The sequence below is a fragment of the Trematosphaeria pertusa genome (genome assembly GCF_010094035.1).
Source record: "Trematosphaeria pertusa strain CBS 122368 unplaced genomic scaffold BU26scaffold_19, whole genome shotgun sequence".
Taxonomy (NCBI): domain Eukaryota; kingdom Fungi; phylum Ascomycota; class Dothideomycetes; order Pleosporales; family Trematosphaeriaceae; genus Trematosphaeria; species Trematosphaeria pertusa.
In genome coordinates, this window is record NW_022987230.1 from 756,093 (window position 1) to 772,500 (window position 16,408).

At 53.3% G+C, this 16,408-nt stretch overlaps 6 protein-coding genes across 6 annotated transcripts; 2 read left to right on the top strand and 4 right to left on the bottom strand.

The window, feature by feature from the left end:
- Positions 1-372: 372 nt before the first annotated feature.
- Positions 373-3,080, top strand: BU26DRAFT_570843 (HET-domain-containing protein; the record flags this gene model as incomplete). Its single annotated transcript, XM_033834070.1, has 3 exons — positions 373-616; positions 714-1,646; positions 1,729-3,080. 3 exons carry the CDS (start codon positions 373-375, stop codon positions 3,078-3,080), a joined length of 2,529 nt encoding a protein of 842 aa, XP_033677794.1.
- On the bottom strand, positions 3,058-4,837 carry BU26DRAFT_524353 (WD40 repeat-like protein). Its single transcript, XM_033830262.1, has one exon. It carries the CDS (start codon positions 4,776-4,778, stop codon positions 3,243-3,245), a length of 1,536 nt encoding a protein of 511 aa, XP_033677795.1. The 5' UTR covers positions 4,779-4,837; the 3' UTR covers positions 3,058-3,242.
- Positions 4,838-4,987: 150 nt separating this feature from the next.
- Positions 4,988-8,144, top strand: BU26DRAFT_494553 (uncharacterized protein). The gene is made up of 5 exons (XM_033826188.1): positions 4,988-5,616; positions 5,665-5,983; positions 6,035-6,075; positions 6,122-7,357; positions 7,405-8,144. Exons 1-5 carry the CDS (start codon positions 5,050-5,052, stop codon positions 7,981-7,983), a joined length of 2,742 nt encoding a protein of 913 aa, XP_033677796.1. The 5' UTR covers positions 4,988-5,049; the 3' UTR covers positions 7,984-8,144.
- On the bottom strand, positions 8,086-9,592 carry BU26DRAFT_133317 (alcohol dehydrogenase). Its single transcript, XM_033819695.1, has 2 exons — positions 9,449-9,592; positions 8,086-9,379 (listed from the first exon to the last, which is right to left on the bottom strand). The coding sequence occupies exons 1-2, from the start codon at positions 9,497-9,499 to the stop codon at positions 8,312-8,314; spliced, it is 1,119 nt and encodes a 372-aa protein (XP_033677797.1). The 5' UTR covers positions 9,500-9,592; the 3' UTR covers positions 8,086-8,311.
- A 519-nt stretch (positions 9,593-10,111) lies between these two features.
- BU26DRAFT_570847 (uncharacterized protein) lies at positions 10,112-12,029 on the bottom strand (the record flags this gene model as incomplete). Its single annotated transcript, XM_033834071.1, has 3 exons — positions 10,112-11,662; positions 11,816-11,920; positions 11,970-12,029. 3 exons carry the CDS (start codon positions 12,027-12,029, stop codon positions 10,112-10,114), a joined length of 1,716 nt encoding a protein of 571 aa, XP_033677798.1.
- Positions 12,030-12,446: 417 nt separating this feature from the next.
- BU26DRAFT_494564 (AAA-domain-containing protein) lies at positions 12,447-16,292 on the bottom strand. Its single transcript, XM_033826189.1, has 2 exons — positions 16,135-16,292; positions 12,447-16,080 (listed from the first exon to the last, which is right to left on the bottom strand). Exons 1-2 carry the CDS (start codon positions 16,258-16,260, stop codon positions 12,469-12,471), a joined length of 3,738 nt encoding a protein of 1,245 aa, XP_033677799.1. The 5' UTR covers positions 16,261-16,292; the 3' UTR covers positions 12,447-12,468.
- Positions 16,293-16,408: the final 116 nt, after the last annotated feature.

Here is a 16,408-nt window from a genome sequence, read left to right on the forward strand (position 1 = left end):
ATTTAAGATAGTCAGGATACCTCGAATGTGCACTCTTTAAGCTGGAATTGCATCGCCTATGTGACATTGTTGCCAAGGCTGGATGCTGGAGGAAGGCACGAACTCAACCTCGCAATGCTTCTACCTAAGCATTCGTAACTCTTCTTCCTTCGCCCTTTCCGACTTCCGACCTCGATCCCACTTCCAGTGTGCACACATCTGTCATCCCGCTGCATGTCAGACAATAGCCTACTGTAGCGGCTTGATTACCAACATCGGCTACAGCTTGTCTCACGTGCTCAACATCGCGACCGGCAAGAATTGGCCCCCAAAAATCATCAAGTACACTAACTTCCCATCATCCGCACGACTCAACGATGCATAATTCACGCCATGAGCATCCTCTCCGACGCAGGCAGCAGGGAACCGGAGATCAAATATCTTGTCGAAGATCTGTGTGAGACGTTTCAAGACGGTATTGTAATCTATGATGAGCGCGTGCGGCATCTGGCGATAGGACAGGATGGAAAGAGGGCGGAAGAACTTAGGGAAAGTTTCGAGAGGGGACATCAAGAACTGGGACGAGCGTATCGCAATTATTATAGGCAGGCTGGGAAGCATTTTGCGTATGGCGACTGTGAGTTTTTGCGTATTGCTTCAGCCTTGCCAGATGCTCAACCAATCTCATTACAAAGGAACGATCCCTTCAAGAAGCGGTGGCTGACTACTTATAGCTGATATTCAGAGCGAGCTCGCCAATCACCTCCATATCCTCACGATCCAAGTCATCGAAATACTTCAGCATTCCCCGGATGACGCCATATCAGGCATACCACATCTGCCTGGCTCCTTCCGGCGTTATGTCATCGTGGACTATACACTCCTTTTCCGGAAGTCAGAGTATATCAGAAAGGTATCCTTGAAATCACTCAAAGATCTTTTCTCCAAGATTTCGGAATGGGCGGTACCGCTTCACACCCTGCCACCTCTCGCGAGTCAACCCACGGGATCAAGCACCCCAGAGGACGAGCATGAGAAAGAGACCTTCTTCGAGAAGATTAGAGCGCCTTTTCATCGACAACGATACGAGTACGAAGAACTACCCACACAGTACACCTTCCGTTTAGTTAAGGTCCTCACCTCTCGTCCATACGTAACCTGTGAGATCACAACATTCCACCTAAGCGACCCACCGCCCTTCCAAGCCCTCAGCTATTGCTGGGGAAAATACGGCCAGACCTCCGATATCTGGTGCAACGGCCGCTTGTTTAAGGTGTCTTCCAACCTGAAGAAAGGACTACAACGACTGGACAAGTATGGCGCCTGGTCTCGAGTAAGGTATTTCTGGATAGACCAGATATGCATCAACCAGAAAGACTTCGCAGAGCGGACCCAGCAAGTTCGCCTTATGCGAGCGATCTATCAACGGGCTCAGAATACCGTAATCTGGTTAGGCCCAGACGACGGGAACACGCGAGATGCTTTCTCTCTTACGACCGATATATACCAGTACTCTCTAGGTACAGCAGCGAAGAATGAACACGTAGTTATTGGTCAAAGGCTGCCAACATCTATCGAACTACCTTCGGAGGAAGACAAGAGATGGGCGGGTCTTTCTCGATTCCTAGAACTCGCGTGGTTCGAGCGTTGCTGGATAATTCAAGAAGGTACGGATATTCTAATCAGTCTTGTCTCTAAGACCCATTGTAAATGGTAGAGCATATGCTAATGCACCCCGCTGCCTTATAGTCGTCGTCTCGAAGGGCGACCCAGTGATCCTCTGCGGTGGATTTCAGATGCTCTGGTCACGCTTTCAGGACGCGATGATGTGGCTAATGAAACATAACGCTGGATATCGCACAGATCGGATGAAGCTCATCAACAGTATATTCGAACTATCGTCGACGAGAGATGTCTGGGAACTGCAATCGCTGCTTCACTCCACGAGATCTTTCCAAGCCACGGATCCAAGAGACAAAGTATTCGCGCTCTTCGGTCTCTCAGGAGAGTCAAGAACGCCTGATTCCTGGCCAAAAGCTCTGCTGCCAAACTACGGTCGTTCTACAAGAGACGTCTATACGGAAGTCACATTATATTGCATTCAGAGGACCAGGACACTTACTATCCTCTCCCAAGTTGACAACGAGCCCGGAGACGACATGGAATATCCTTCTTGGGTTCCCCGATGGGATGTTCGACATTCTGCTGGCAGCCTCAGCGCGTATGCGGTCGTTCGGTCTGCAACCGATTGCAAGTTCCTAACCGAAAGGTTCAACTCGGCGTCAAAAGACTTACCGGTCTCTCGAGACTCGTATACACCGTCAGATGTCCTGCGCTTAGAGGGAATCCGTATCAGTACTGTACAGTCATGCTTGCCGGCCATGCTTCCCGATCAAACTGCAGATTCTTCGATCTCACCTAATGCTCCTTCCCATACCGATCTGCCGAAGAAGATACCGGAGCTGTACGAAATGTGCAGGTCTCACCTCAGTCATCTCACCCCCGAAGACTTCTCCCGGACATTCCTCCTCGTCACAACAGCTGGCCTGACGGTAGAGCAGGAAAACGCAAGACATGAATCCATAGCGCATTTTCGTGCTTTTCTCTCCTCAACTGCACCCAAGACGCCAGAGTCAGAGCACGACGGTGATTCTATGTATAGCCTGAGTGCAGCGCTGAAGTCGAGTCTCAGCGTATCTACTTTGAATCCCGCCGTATCACCACCTCGATCAACCGACACCTTGCGGACACCATTCTATCGATCTCGCTCTTCACCGTCGACGCTTTCGTCTCTATCCGCGGAAGATCAAGCTGATCCCACCCGGTATACGTCCGCGTTAGCTCCCCTTCTTCATCGGCGACTCTTCATCACTTCTTCCGGTCACCTCGGGCTCGGTCCGTCCAGCATGATGTCTGGCGATGTCATGGTTGTACTATTTGGAGGTAAAGTTCCGTTCGTTTTGAGAGCAGTAGCAGAGGATCAGTGGAAGCTCGTCGGAGAGTGCTATGTTGACGGTTTCATGGAGGGTGAGGCAATTGACTCAAGACAACGGAATGCTGCAAAAAGAGACCTGGGCACTGAATGGTTCGATTTAGTCTGAGCCCTGGATTTCGACGAAGGGTATATAAGATCCTACCAGCACGCCTTGCCGACGGCTTCCACGCGCTCACCAGGGTTAGGGTAAGCCGCAGCCCCCTTTACTATGTAGGCCAGAGCCAGAGCCGGAGAAGCAGCCCCCAGACTGGATTTCGTTCTTTCCTACTCAACCCCTCCAAATTCGAACCTGCTTATCGGCACCTCCGCTACCCACCCTTTCTCCGTCCGGACTCCAATCCAGCGCGAAGACCTGGTCCTTGTGTCCCGGCAAGTCCTCTTTCAGCTTGCCCGTTCGCATATCCCACACCTTCAATGTGGTGTCCTTACTGCAACTCGCCAATAACCGACTATCGGCAGAGAAACTGGCCATATACACCGGACCAACATGCGCTCTCAGGGTGAACAGAAATTTCCCGTCCCGAGCTGACCACAGTTTGACGTGGTTATCCCAAGCCGCAGAGGCTAGGAGAGTCCCATCGGGCGAAAAGCACACTTGGTTGATCTGCTTTTGGTGGCCTGTCATCCGTGTGACAGGCTTCGAGGTACTGAGAGGTGTCCAGAGGAAGATGGTGCAATCCTCGGAAGCGGTTGCTAAGCGTTCGACTATCTCGCCGTTGATGATTGCCGCTTTCTCGAAGCGCGACTTAGCTTTCGCCAGCTTCTCTTCGGGCGTTGGGGGTATCTTCCGTGTATGGTCGTGATAGGATGTTCGGAGGACGAAGTCGGTGGAGAGAGCGAGATGGTTTACCCAGTGTGCATGCCCAGAGAGCGTATGTACCAGAGTGCCAGTTTCAGCATTCCAGACCTTGATGGTCTTGTCGTGGGATGAGGTATATATCCATCCGGTGCCTCCCCACTTGACGCACGTAACACTACTCTTGTGGCCCGAGAGAGCGAAATCCACCCTCCCTCCTATCGCGTCCCAGACCCTAACAGTCCCATCCTTCGATGACGAAGCTACTCTTGGCCTCCCCGGCTCCTGCAAGTGATATGGCTCCCAGGACAAACTCGTTATGAAGTTCGTATGCCCTTTTAACGGCCCACCGACCTGCTTTCCCGTCTCAGGATCCCATATTCTGACCTCATTGTCATACCCTCCACTCGCCAACAAACTCCCGTCTGGCGAATAGCTCACCGCAAGCACCCACTTGGAATGCCCCTTGAGCGTAAACGCGGGCGTCCCCGTATCGCAATCCCATATCCGCACCGTCTTGTCCCCGCTCCCACTCGCCATTCTCGCCGAATTCTTGGGCGAAAACTGCACCGCGAGAATGTTATCCCCATGCCCGCTCACTGCCGCACTACATCTTGACACCGCTTTGACCCTAAACACAGCCTGCGGCGCATACTGCAGCACAACCTCGCTTTCCGCTGACACCCTCCCTGTCTTCACCAAGCTATTATATACATCCTCCTTGTCGCCGAGCGCTTCTGCTGAACCGTCCGGGTAGAAGCGATATGGAATTCGGTCGTCGGATTGCTCTTTTAGCTCGTTGAGCAGGATCTCGAGGTTCTTTGTGGTGGCTTGTGAGAGCGGGACTGTGAGGACGGGGAGCGTGTCGCTGGAGCCGGTGGCTTGGTCGACGAAGCGGGTGCGGATGGTGCCGTCCGGGATGGTGCTTGTGAGGTCGGTTTGGAGAGAGGACTTTTCGAGGGCTTCGCGCTTTTGGCGCTTGGAGGGAGGCGGCGGGAGGGTCGCCATGGTGCAGTTGGGGGAGCGGCGAAGAAGAGCGCGTCAAGTTAAAGGTTTGAGTAAATGCTTGAGGCTGCAGGTGGGACATGTACAGAATCCAAAATTTCGTGTCTTATCGATATGGAAATCGTGCTAGCAGGGATTATAGGTTAAGCGAAGCAGGGTCCATTTCGCCCGTCTGAACTCCGATCGGACCCTTCATCCTCACACTTCAACCTTTGAGGGTTGAGGAATGACACATAATTGATCGCCGGCTGACCGCACAGCATCACTGACCATAATGTCTCGACAGTCGCGGCCGCCCACATCCTACAGCACCTCAAGACCAACTTCGTACCCCTCCTACACCTATGGTGATTATAACACGACAACAACATCGTGGCCGCGGACACGCCGAAGCACGGGAAGGCCTTCAACAGTCCGTCCAAGGACTGGTGCATCAACAATCGCCCGCGTCGAGGCACAACAAGTTGTCTGCGCCATCACTGAATCTCGCGGCATTTCTCCAACAGTCGGCCTTGCCTTCGTCAACCTCGACACGGGAGAAGCCGTCCTTTGCCAGATATGCGACAGCCAGACATATGTGCGGACGATGCACAAGTTGAGGGTGTATGGACCGTCTGAGATCCTCATTATGACAAGTGCAGCTAGTCCAAAGTCGAAGCTTTTCTCCATTATCGAGGAGAATCTCGACATTATGGAGAGCAGGTTGACGCTACTTGATCGCAGGTTCTGGGCCGAGGGAGCAGGCTCTGACTATATCCAGACTTCGGCATTTGCTGAGGATATGGAGACCATCAAGATCTCCCTATCTGGGAACTACTATGCAGTGTGCTGTATAGCAGCCGTATGTGCTTCATTCTGACAGAAGGACTTATAACTGATCGTTTTGCAGGTGCTGAAGTACATTGAACTGGGTCTCCAAGTCACATTTCCTCTCCACTCCCTCAGGATCAAGTATGAGCCGTCTGAAGGTTCAATGATGATTGACGTAGCGACTATCCACTCACTCGAACTCGTCCAGAACTTACAGCACCCAAAATCGCGGAATTGCCTCTTCGGCCTTCTGAATGAGACGCAGACGCCAATGGGGGCGCGCCTACTTCGCAGCAACGTTCTGCAACCACTTACTGATGCGGAGACGCTGAATACGCGGTATGATGCCGTGGATGAGTTGCAGATCAAGGAAGATATGTTCTATGCTACTCGTGCAGGTCAGTAGCGCGGAGAGCACAGTAACGTCTTCGATTGCTGACCCTTCACAGCTCTGAAGAACTTCCTGGACGCTGATAGGATACTCACGGCTGTACGCAGTCTATTGTCTATTGATGTAATGGCTAACCTTGGAATAGCTAATCATCATTCCGACCAAACCCAGCATTCAGACTACCGAGCAGAGCATCAACCAGGTCATCATGTTGAAGCAGTTCGTCACTTCGGTCAAACCCGTCTACGAAGCGCTCACCGGAGCAAGAAGCTGGATGCTCAACAATATCCGCGAGCTCTGTGCCCCAGAGAACATCGTACCCGTCCAGGAAGTCATCGACAGCGTCATTAACGAAGACACCACCTACGCGAAGCAACCGCTAGAGCTCCGAAATCAGCGTACCTACGCAGTAAGATCGGGAGTCAACGGTCTGCTCGACGTTGCTCGCACCACGTACAAAGAAGCGATGGAGGATGCGTACCAGCACAGCACTGAATTGAGCCAGGAATACGACATCCAGCTTGATCTTAAATATGAGGCTGCTCGCCACTTCTACATTCGGATTCCCGTGGCTGAGCTCGAGAACAGGTCGCTTCCTCCAGTGTTCACCAACGTCTTCCGGAAGAAAAATCATATCGAGTGCCAGACAGTGGAACTGATGAAGCGGAATCAGAAGATTACCATCTCGCATCAGGAAGTAGTGCTGATGAGCGACGAGGCCGTGCAGGCACTCATTCAGGAGGTACGTGGGCACATGTCCGTGTTATTCAAGATCTGCGAAGCTATCGCAATGCTCGACATGCTTTCTGCATTTGCACATCTTGTAACGGTTAACGACTACGTTCGACCTTGCATCAGCGATACCCTTGGACTCAAAGACGCTCGTCACCCGATCCTTGAGAAGATCATGCAGACGAAGTTTGTTCCAAACGATGTATACTCCACTCAGCAAACCCGGTTCCAAATCATCACCGGTTGCAACATGAGTGGCAAGAGCACTTTTATCCGTTCTGTCGCTCTCCTATCTATCATGGCCCAGATTGGAAGCTTCGTTCCAGCTCGCGCAGCCTATTTTCCGATCCTTCATCAGCTCTTCGCTCGCGTCGGCATGGATGACAGCATTGAGAGCAATGCGTCGACTTTTGCGGCGGAGATGAGAGAGATTGCGTTCATTCTGAGGAACATTGACAGGCGCAGCATGGCTGTCATCGACGAACTGGGAAGAGGGACTAGCACCCGCGACGGACTGGCTATTGCTCTTGCAATTGCCGAGCAACTGGTGGACAGCAGGGCACTCGTGTGGTTTGCTACTCATTTTAAGGATGTTGCAACTATTCTGTCTGAACGGAACGGTGTTTGCTGCTTGCAACTCGCCGTTGAGGTGCGTCTCCATAGCCTCTTTCCTTGATCGTACTGATCAAATTCTAGATAAGCGACAACGACACGATGACCATGCTCTACAAAGCTGTCGAGGGCGCTGTTGAAGAATCTCACTATGGTCTCGCACTCGCCCGCGTCGTTCCGCTCCCTCCGCAAGTTCTTGAAGACGCTACCTACTTCGCGCACAAGCTTCACCACCGCCTCCTCAAGAAGAAGAAAACTTCCCCGAATGTCATCAATGAGCGGCGTCGCAAACTAATCCTTGACCTCAAAGAACATCTCGTCCAAGCATACAACGGTACTATGGAGGGCGAGCTGCTGGCTTCGTGGCTCAAGGAGCTGCAGAGAGAGTTCGTGAATCGGATGACGGCTATCGATGAGGATACCGCACGGGCGCAGGAGGATAGTGAGGAAGAGATGAATGAGGATCAGGAAATGAGGGATAGGAGTGTGGTGGACGAAGAGGAAGGGGATGGGAGCTACGAAGAGCGACCGAGCACACATACGAGTCAACCATCAGTCATCACGATTGATTCCGGGATCACCTCGACATCGCGGTCATCGTCTACTCGCTTGCCATCTCAGGCGATGTCTTCAGTTCGAGCGGTTTCGGAGAATGAGCGCTAAGGGAGCTTTATAGAATAGGAGGAAGAGGGAATTATTCGGCATGTCGCATCATATTCAGGCGTCAGCATGTTCCTCATGTAGGAATAGTCATCTGCGATGGAAATTTGGTATCGATTAACGTATGCATTATACCGGAGTAGACTTAGTTTCACGTAGCGATTAACATTTGAACTTCATGGTCCTTTCTTTTCACTCCATCCACGATGCGTACAGTACAACAAGCTCCTTCGGCTTCCTGTACTGCCCCTCGAGCCATCACTACCACAAATCTCATCACCCTCCAACAACTGACTCCTTTCGCCTGGCCCTCAATCTGGCTTCCTTACACTCACGCCAACTTCGCACCCCCTACCTTCTCCTTCTCCCTTTTCACCTGCTCCTCATCCATGACAACAACGCCCTTGCCCTTCATCTTCCCGCTCTCCGCCAACTCAATCAACTCTTCTATCTCGCCGAGTCCCTTGAAAGCATTCGTGTTCACGGAAATGCCATGCTCAGCAACAAGTGCAAGCATGTCTGCAGCCTCCTGTGCGGAGCAGATCAAGGAGCCTCGCACGCGGATATCGCGGAAGATGAGCTCCTGGAAGGGAATGGAGACTGTTGGCGGCTGTGCGATTTGAAAGACCGTGCCGTGCATGCGAGTGACAGCGCAGCTTGTCGCCATTGCTTTTTCGGCGTCGCTGACGTTGATGGTTGCAGCTACGCCTTCGTTGTTTGTGACTTTCTTGACTTCGTCGACGACTTTGTCGTGGCCGATTCGCGCGTCGATGACGACGTCTGCGCCGCCTTTTCGTGTGAGCTCCAGCCCTTCGTCTCGCGCGTCGATGCCGACGACGTTGAGACCCAGCGCTTTGGCAAATTGCACGCCGAGATGGCCTAGTCCGCCCCCACTGCCCACAATACCAAGCCATTCGCCCTTCTTCAGCCCGGCGAGTATAACGCCTCGATACACTGTGCATCCGGCACACGCCAACGGCGCCGCCGTCTCAAAGCTGACCCGATCCGGCATCTTGACTGCCCACTTCGCATCGATCCGCGCATACTCTGCAAAGAAACCGTCCGCGCCAAACACCCCACAGTACCCGCCGCTGTTCCTGCAATACTGGGTATAATCGTCCGGGCCGAGACAGTCGCCACACGCGCCGCACGCGTGGTAAATTATGCCCGCCATGACGCGGTCGCCAGGCTGGAATTGGGATGGAGAGATGGAGGACCCGACTGCGACGACAGTGCCAGAGCCTTCGTGGCTACCGGTGCGCGGGATGTCGCCAAAGACGCCGGATTGTACCATGAAGTCAGTGTGGCACAGGGAGGCAACGGCGACTTTTATGAGCAGGTCGTTGGGGGCGAGCTCGTGGGGGACGGGGATGGAGTGAACTTTGTAGGGTTTGTTGAACTGGGTGGATTGTTAGGGGTTGTCTCGGAGAGTTGGGGTGGAATGGCGTGAGCGGGGAGGAAGACGTACCTCGACGACTTGCGCCGCGAGCATTTCCTCAGGGATATTTAGTGAAGCCATTTTGATCCAGGCAGTCAGTCGTCGTACGTAGGTCCAAGTCAGAGGATTTAAAGTCGCTCGGTTCAAGTAAGGGAGGACGGGTAAAAGGGATGAGAGCCTTCAAGGAGAAGGCACAGCACGGGAAGCAGTGCGTATTTGAAGGCCTGTGATCTTTTTCCTTCCGCGGCGACCATCAGTCCAGACTCCATGTTTCGTAGAGGGGTCGTGGTTGGTATGATGCGGTTCGGGAAGGAAATGGTGACGTTGAAGCTCCTAACTCCGCATCTAGTGCGGGGATTAGTGCAGCTCCCCACGTGCTCCCCTAGCTGTGCGCTCCGCTTCTCCTTACGTCGTAGGGCTCGGCGTTCTTCGATCGAGGGCTTGGTACGAATGAACTGAACCTCGGCAGACAAACATATGCTTCGCGGCCAACCTGGAACTCTGATGAGCATGGCGTACGTGGAATGCGTGCAATAGGACATGGAATTAACTTACTTGGTGTGCCGTTGAAGCTTTACTCCAATAACTCTGGTCGACCTTCCTTTGCTACTTAAAACCTTTTAGGGAGCATTGACGAGAGTTCGGTCGCTTTAGTTCCATTGAATCTCGATCCCATGAACACTGATGTATGACTTAGCTCGAAGTCGAACTAGCAAGGCTCCCATCGTCCGAGATCTCCGATACCGACCCTGCCCTCTGCTTCTGCTTCAGCTCCTCCGCTAGCACGACAGCCTGCCGGGTGCCCAGTCTCAGCGCTATAAAGTACAGCTGATCGATAGCCCACTGCGTCAGCTCCGGCGAAGCGAGGTCGCTTCCACCGATAGCGTACAACGGCCAGATAAGGTGGTGGACGCCAGTAGGTCTCGTCGAATTGAGAAAAGTTCCAGGCGGACGGAGTTGGAATGTTGGGTCTCGGGGCTCGACAAGCTCGGGGCAGGTGTCTGAATAGAATGACTTTTTCGACCCTGGGAACTCAGGAAAAGGAACCTGTCCTAAGATCTGTGGAGCCGCTGCGCAGACGCCTGCCGCACCCGCGCGCATGACCTGCTCCGATGCTGCGATCTGCTCGCGGACTCTGTCTCGGTGGAAAAGAGGAGGGTGGCACTCGGAGCCTTTCAGGAGCTGGCGGCGGATGACTGCGTGGAGAAACATCCTACAGGCTCTGAGGTTATTCCACATCTGCGCGATCCACGGATCCAGATATATGTGATAAGTGTTGCTGAAAACGTGTTCCACAGGCTTCTCCAGCTGAAATGTCTCGTACTTCCAGACGCTTGGGATCAGTGTCTTTATCTCGTCAAGCTCGCGGTCGAGCTTCATCGCCTCTGCCACTATTGTGACCGGGTCGCTTGTTTTGTCCCCACTCAAGGATATGGCGTTCTTCATGAAGCGCACCATGTTGACTGTCCAGTGCTTGCCGTGAATGCGGTAGTCCCCAGTCGTAGTGAGCTTCTCCCACAGCTCTGATATGTCTGGGGGCACAGCCGTGCCCGATTCTAGGGCAACCAAGAGGACAGTGCCGTAAAATTGGTGGAGGACACGCCTGCCGACGGAACTCTTGAACTGCTCTTCTCCGCGCAGTCTGAGCAATGCACATGCGCCGTTGGTGTGTCGCGCCCAGGCTTTCAAGGAATCGCTATCTTGGTATTGGAAATTTTCGTACATTCCCAGTAAAATAACTGAGATTAGCGTGCTGTCTTTGATGGCTGTCTTTTTGAACTGTAGCGCTCGATTTGTCATGGCTAAAGCCGCAACATATTCTTCTTGGGCTCTCTTCATGATGGCGGGAGACTTCGTGGTGTTGGCAAGGCTTGCTAAGCCCGCAGCATTGACGCTGCTCTGTAGAACTCTTTCGGTATTAGGCTGATTGAGCAGCTCGGGTAGCCAGTCGAATTGGCCTCTCGGGACGATGGAAGGCTCCACAACGTAGTTAGCAAAGAAGAAGCCAACAGCTTGGTCCTCGAGCGAGGACTTCATTTCCCATGCGATCATGTCGGGCTTTGCATCTTGTCGTCTCGGCACAACTCGTTGAGGTCTTCCTGGAGTCGAAAGAGGCCCCGAGGAAGTGCTTGAGCTGCTGAAGTCGGTGGGCGGACTCTCGGAACCTCTAGAGCTCGGCACTTTCTCCTTTTCCTTCTTCTTTTTCGATAGCTCTTCATACCGCTTCTGCGCTTTATTCACAACCTGCGAAGGTGGCGGTAGACTTAGCAGGTGTCTAGATAAGGGGAGGGGACACTCTAGCATGTCTCAAGCCCTTTACCTACTGGAGGCCCTTGGGAGGAACTCTACACAGTAGAAATCTGAGAGATGCTGGAGTGTGTACCGCGACCTACGTACCACATCGCTCTCGTTTTTGAACATCATCGAGAGCGGGTCGCGATATCCGTGGCATTCCTTGTTGATCCTGATGCACTGCGTACATGATGGGCGTTTCTGGTCGCACTGGGAACTACTGAGCAATACGACATATCGAAAAGGACGAACAGCCTACCTTGACCTTCCTGTCCCTGCAGTTCTTGCACCCTTTCGACGGTTTGCCGACGTTAGGCATCTTTGTACAAGAAGGCGCTCAAGTCCATCCACGACTGATCTGGTTTGTAAAGTAGAACACGTCCTTGATTACATCGCACCTTCGTGTTGAAGACGCCTTCTCGTGTTGGATTACGAAGGGTTGTGGCTGAGATGTTCAGCCGTGGACCCGTGGACGTTTCGCCTCGCTCGGGGCGTATGATCCGAAGCTAACCACAAAGGCGTTAATGCGTCCAATACTAGTCAGGCTAGGCCCAGTGCTAAATGCGCCCCAACCCCAACGGCTTTGGACTGCGATCAAAGCATGGCTGTTCTCGCAGGGCTTCCTTGGTGTGATGTGCAGAGTCGGTGTCCTTCGCGGGATGAAGGATGATCCTTGGGCTTTTGCGTACATCGCCATAACCACCTTTTCTATATAGCATATACACAAAATAGTCAGGCCGCGCTTAGACTAACTCAAATCACATCAAGCTTGTCCTTCCACCAATCTCAGTCCCACCCTGCCCACTTGGCATCTCGCCATTCCTCCCCACCACAAACTCTCTATAGATCCCCTGCAACCTTCTCCTCTCCTGCGCACTAATGCTACCTCTCGTGGTTGCCAATGAGCTCTCGATGTGCTTCCAGTGAATCTGTGGCTCCTTTCTATCCACGTCATCGCCCTCCTTAGCCACCTTGTCTTCGTCTTTGCTGCCGGGCCGCTGTTGGTGCTGCAACTGTTTTTGCTTACGGCGGAGAGCTTGCAAGGCAGCGATCTTTTGAGCTATGAGAGCACGCTCCGTGGGTTGTGAAGATGGGATGTGCTTGGAAGGGTCCGGGGGCGTGGGCGTTTCGTCGCCGAAGCGGAAGTGTGTGAATTCTGGGATACGATCCTCCTTTCCTGGCTTGCTTGCGCCGTCGCTAGTAGCTTTGTTCTTAGCACCACCCCTGGTAGGATCTCCAAGCTCGGTATCTCCGAGAACATCATGGATGGCTTCAAGTTGGGCGTTATATACGACGGCCTGTAGGTCTGCACCTGAGTAGCCTTCTGTTCTTCGGGCGATCTCGCGGAGATTCTCGCCTTCGTGTCCTGTTTCGAGAATGGAGGGCGCAAGATGAAGTTTGCGCGTTACAGCTTTGAGGATGTCAATACGTTCTTCTAGGGCTGGCATGTCGCATAGCAGGCTCTTATCTAGACGTCCTGGGCGCAGAAGAGCAGGGTCAATCAGATCCGGTCGTGACGTAGCAGCAAGGACATACACTCCGCTCAGACCTTCCGCCCCGTCCATCTGTGTGAGCAGCTGGTTGACAACTCGATCTGTGACACCTGTGGAATCGTGACCACGCTTTGGCGCTATGGAGTCGAACTCGTCGAAGAAGAGAACGCAGGGTCTCGCGGCTTCAGCGCGCTCAAATAGATCTCTTACAGACTTCTCGGAAGCACCAATGTACTTATTAAGAATTTCTGGACCTTTGACGGAGATGAAATTGAGCCCACACTCTCCAGCAACGGCAGAGGCAAGCAATGTTTTACCACAACCAGGGTAGCCGTACAGAAGCAAACCGGATCGTAGGCGGAGAGGACATTGTGCAAATATGGGCGCGTACGTCGTCGGATACTGCAAGGTTTCGAGGAGGATCTGGCGCGTTGCATGGAGACCGCCAATAGAGTCCCACTTTGTTGTTGACGTTTGCAACGTCACGTTGCGGAGAGAAGCTGGAGTGAAACCTGCTAGAGCTTGTGCATAATCCTCTTTCGTCAGTGATACCGTCGTTGAGTTGGACGAATCCGTAACGGAGCGGATAAGAGCTTCGTTGCGAGCCCGTGATGTAAGGAGAACGAGGTCACCTGGCATATACCCATCCGTCTGGCCAGCGAGATCTAGGAAGTCGATGGTAGGATCAACGATGAACCCGTCTTCTTCTAGTGCAGTATCATGCTGAATGCTAGAAGCGCTGGGTTGGCTTCGATGAGATGTGCTCGGTCGGCTGGTGGACGGTGACGGAGGGAATGCATGCCCGGACGAAGGAATGCCGTTCGGCTGCTGGCTTGACTGAGGCTTTTCGTCCTGGTGTGCGAGCATCTCGAGCACCCTCCTTCTCCCGTCCTTGTTCGGTGCTTTCAAACCAACAATTTCTCGCACGACGTGGCCGCTGATAAGGACGTTGTTGAGGGCTTCCTTGCCCTGCGCAGTTGCCAGTAACGCAACACCAGAGTCCATGGAGCAATATTGCCGGACGATGGAAATGATACTCTCGCTGACATGTCGACTTCGTCCATTCTCGTTACCAACCTGAAGTTCGGTCTCTACCGGGCAAAGCTTGTCCAGGTCGTCGAGAACAACGAGAGCATTGCCGCCAGATCTCGCGCCCCAGGAAGCCGACGCAAATAGTCTATCCAAGGTCTCTTTGATGGTGGAGACTCTCGTCTCGTCGGTCACAAGCTTACGGCAGGGGAAGTAAACCGTGTTAAATAGGTACTCTGCACGGAGCTGATGGGCAAGAAGCTGTGCGCAGCTCGTTTTTCCAGCACCAAGACCGCCGGTCAGGAGCACAGAGGAATTATGCGTTAGATGCGATCTCAGTTGCTCGACGAGGGGGCTAATGCCGACTAGTTTTGGGGGCATAGCGGGTAAAGGTTCGCCATGTTGCCAGCCTCTACTCCAACTTGACGGTTTCGAGATCTCTGCGCCTAGTTCGACCGGCGGCTTCCGTTCGGGAAAGAGGATCCACGAGACACCTGTGGGAGGTTGTGGTGGGTCGAACCGAATAATACCTCCCTGCCAGGCTACGCCAGGCTCTTTAATAGGAGGCAAAACCATGCCATCAGTGACAGCCCCATCTAGGAGGCCATTCTTCTTGCCGTACATTGACTTAATCTTCTGGATTGCATCCTCATGTTCCTGCTTAGACTCGCCCCCGAACCTTAGTGAAGCATTTGTTTGATCCTGTGGCGAGAAGGGAAAGATCTTAGCTATCTTCACCACAGGTTCTTTGGAGTCCTTTGAGCCGGAACCTTGGGGCTTAATGGCGGATGGCTTCGGAGTCTGGCTTGGAGCCGCCTCGATTCGAACAAGGCCACCCACGAAGCCTTCGTGACCAATGACTCTGCATAGATCCGTGGAAAGCGCGACATGACGGCTGTCTGGTGCGTCTTCCCACGTCCCGAGTTTTGCGATCACCCGTATGGCGGGCTTCTCTTGTTCGTGCTCTTTCGACATGTCGACTGGTTCCTGCAACCCTGCAGGTTTGATAACTGCTACCGAGACCCATGTCACTCCTCGCAGAGCTTTTGTCAAAAGAACGTCCTTATCGACCCAGACTTTGAGGCCTTCGCCGTCTGTATTAAATTCTTCATCAAACCACTCTTGAGCTACGCTTCGATCAACCCCTCGAAGGAAAACAGCACCCCGGCTAGTCTGCTCGTCGCGACCACTACGGCGTCTGACGGTGCTGGCAGCGCTCTTCCCACTCTTACGCGAAGCACCACCAACGCTTCGACTTTCACGTGCCGAACTCCTCTCCGACTTTTGACGTGTTTTAGGCGCAACGATGACCTCTGCATCTGGTGATATTTTTACAAAAGGCGAAGCTGCAGGCGGTGCAGGAGTGACCGAGGTCACGATGATATTCGCGGTAGTCGTCGGAGACAAGTGGAGCGTCAAGGGATGTGGAGATTGAGCCTGAGGATTTGGAAGCGCGCGGATCTGGGACAAGAAGTTGAGTTCTAAGAACTGAGCATGCAGTTCAATCATCTCCCAGTCCACGGGAGTTAGGGGCTCAATGTTGATGGTATGCGCCTGGGGAGGGTCCAGATGGAGTGATATTCCGACCTTCTGTCCCTCACCCAGACCTATCAGTCTCGCAAATGTCGCATCCACCTCGACAGTCTGTATGTCTTGCTCTCTTCCTGCGGGGCCGCCTCTAATTCCACTCAATCCCTCGCGCCCTACTACCGGTGCAAGCTTGCGCTTGCTCTGCATGCCAGTCCATCCTAGGAACACTGACTTCTGCGGCGAAGTACTATTTGCGTCAGGGGCGCCGGCTGCAGGAGGCTGCCGGTATGAGAGCTCGACGACGACATTCTGGGCGATCTATATGCACACCCGTCAGTACAAGCGTAGAGGCTTAACCGGAGAAGGACTTACGGCATTTGCATTCACAAGAACGGAAACGAGCGACGCCGGAAGATTGGCAAGGCAGTTCTTAAGAGATTGCTGGATGGCGACTTCGGCCTGCACGGTCTGACCAGCAGGCTTCTTCGACGGTGCCATGGTGCTGGAGAGTGAATTGTGAGATAGACGGCGTCCGCATCCTGCGTAAATTGCGATGAAGCTCCGCTGCCGAGGTTGTCGGCGCTGTGAAGGCGGTCGCAACCGGCAGAAAGTGAGTGGTTCTCAGCCAACCATCGGGCGCCCCTGT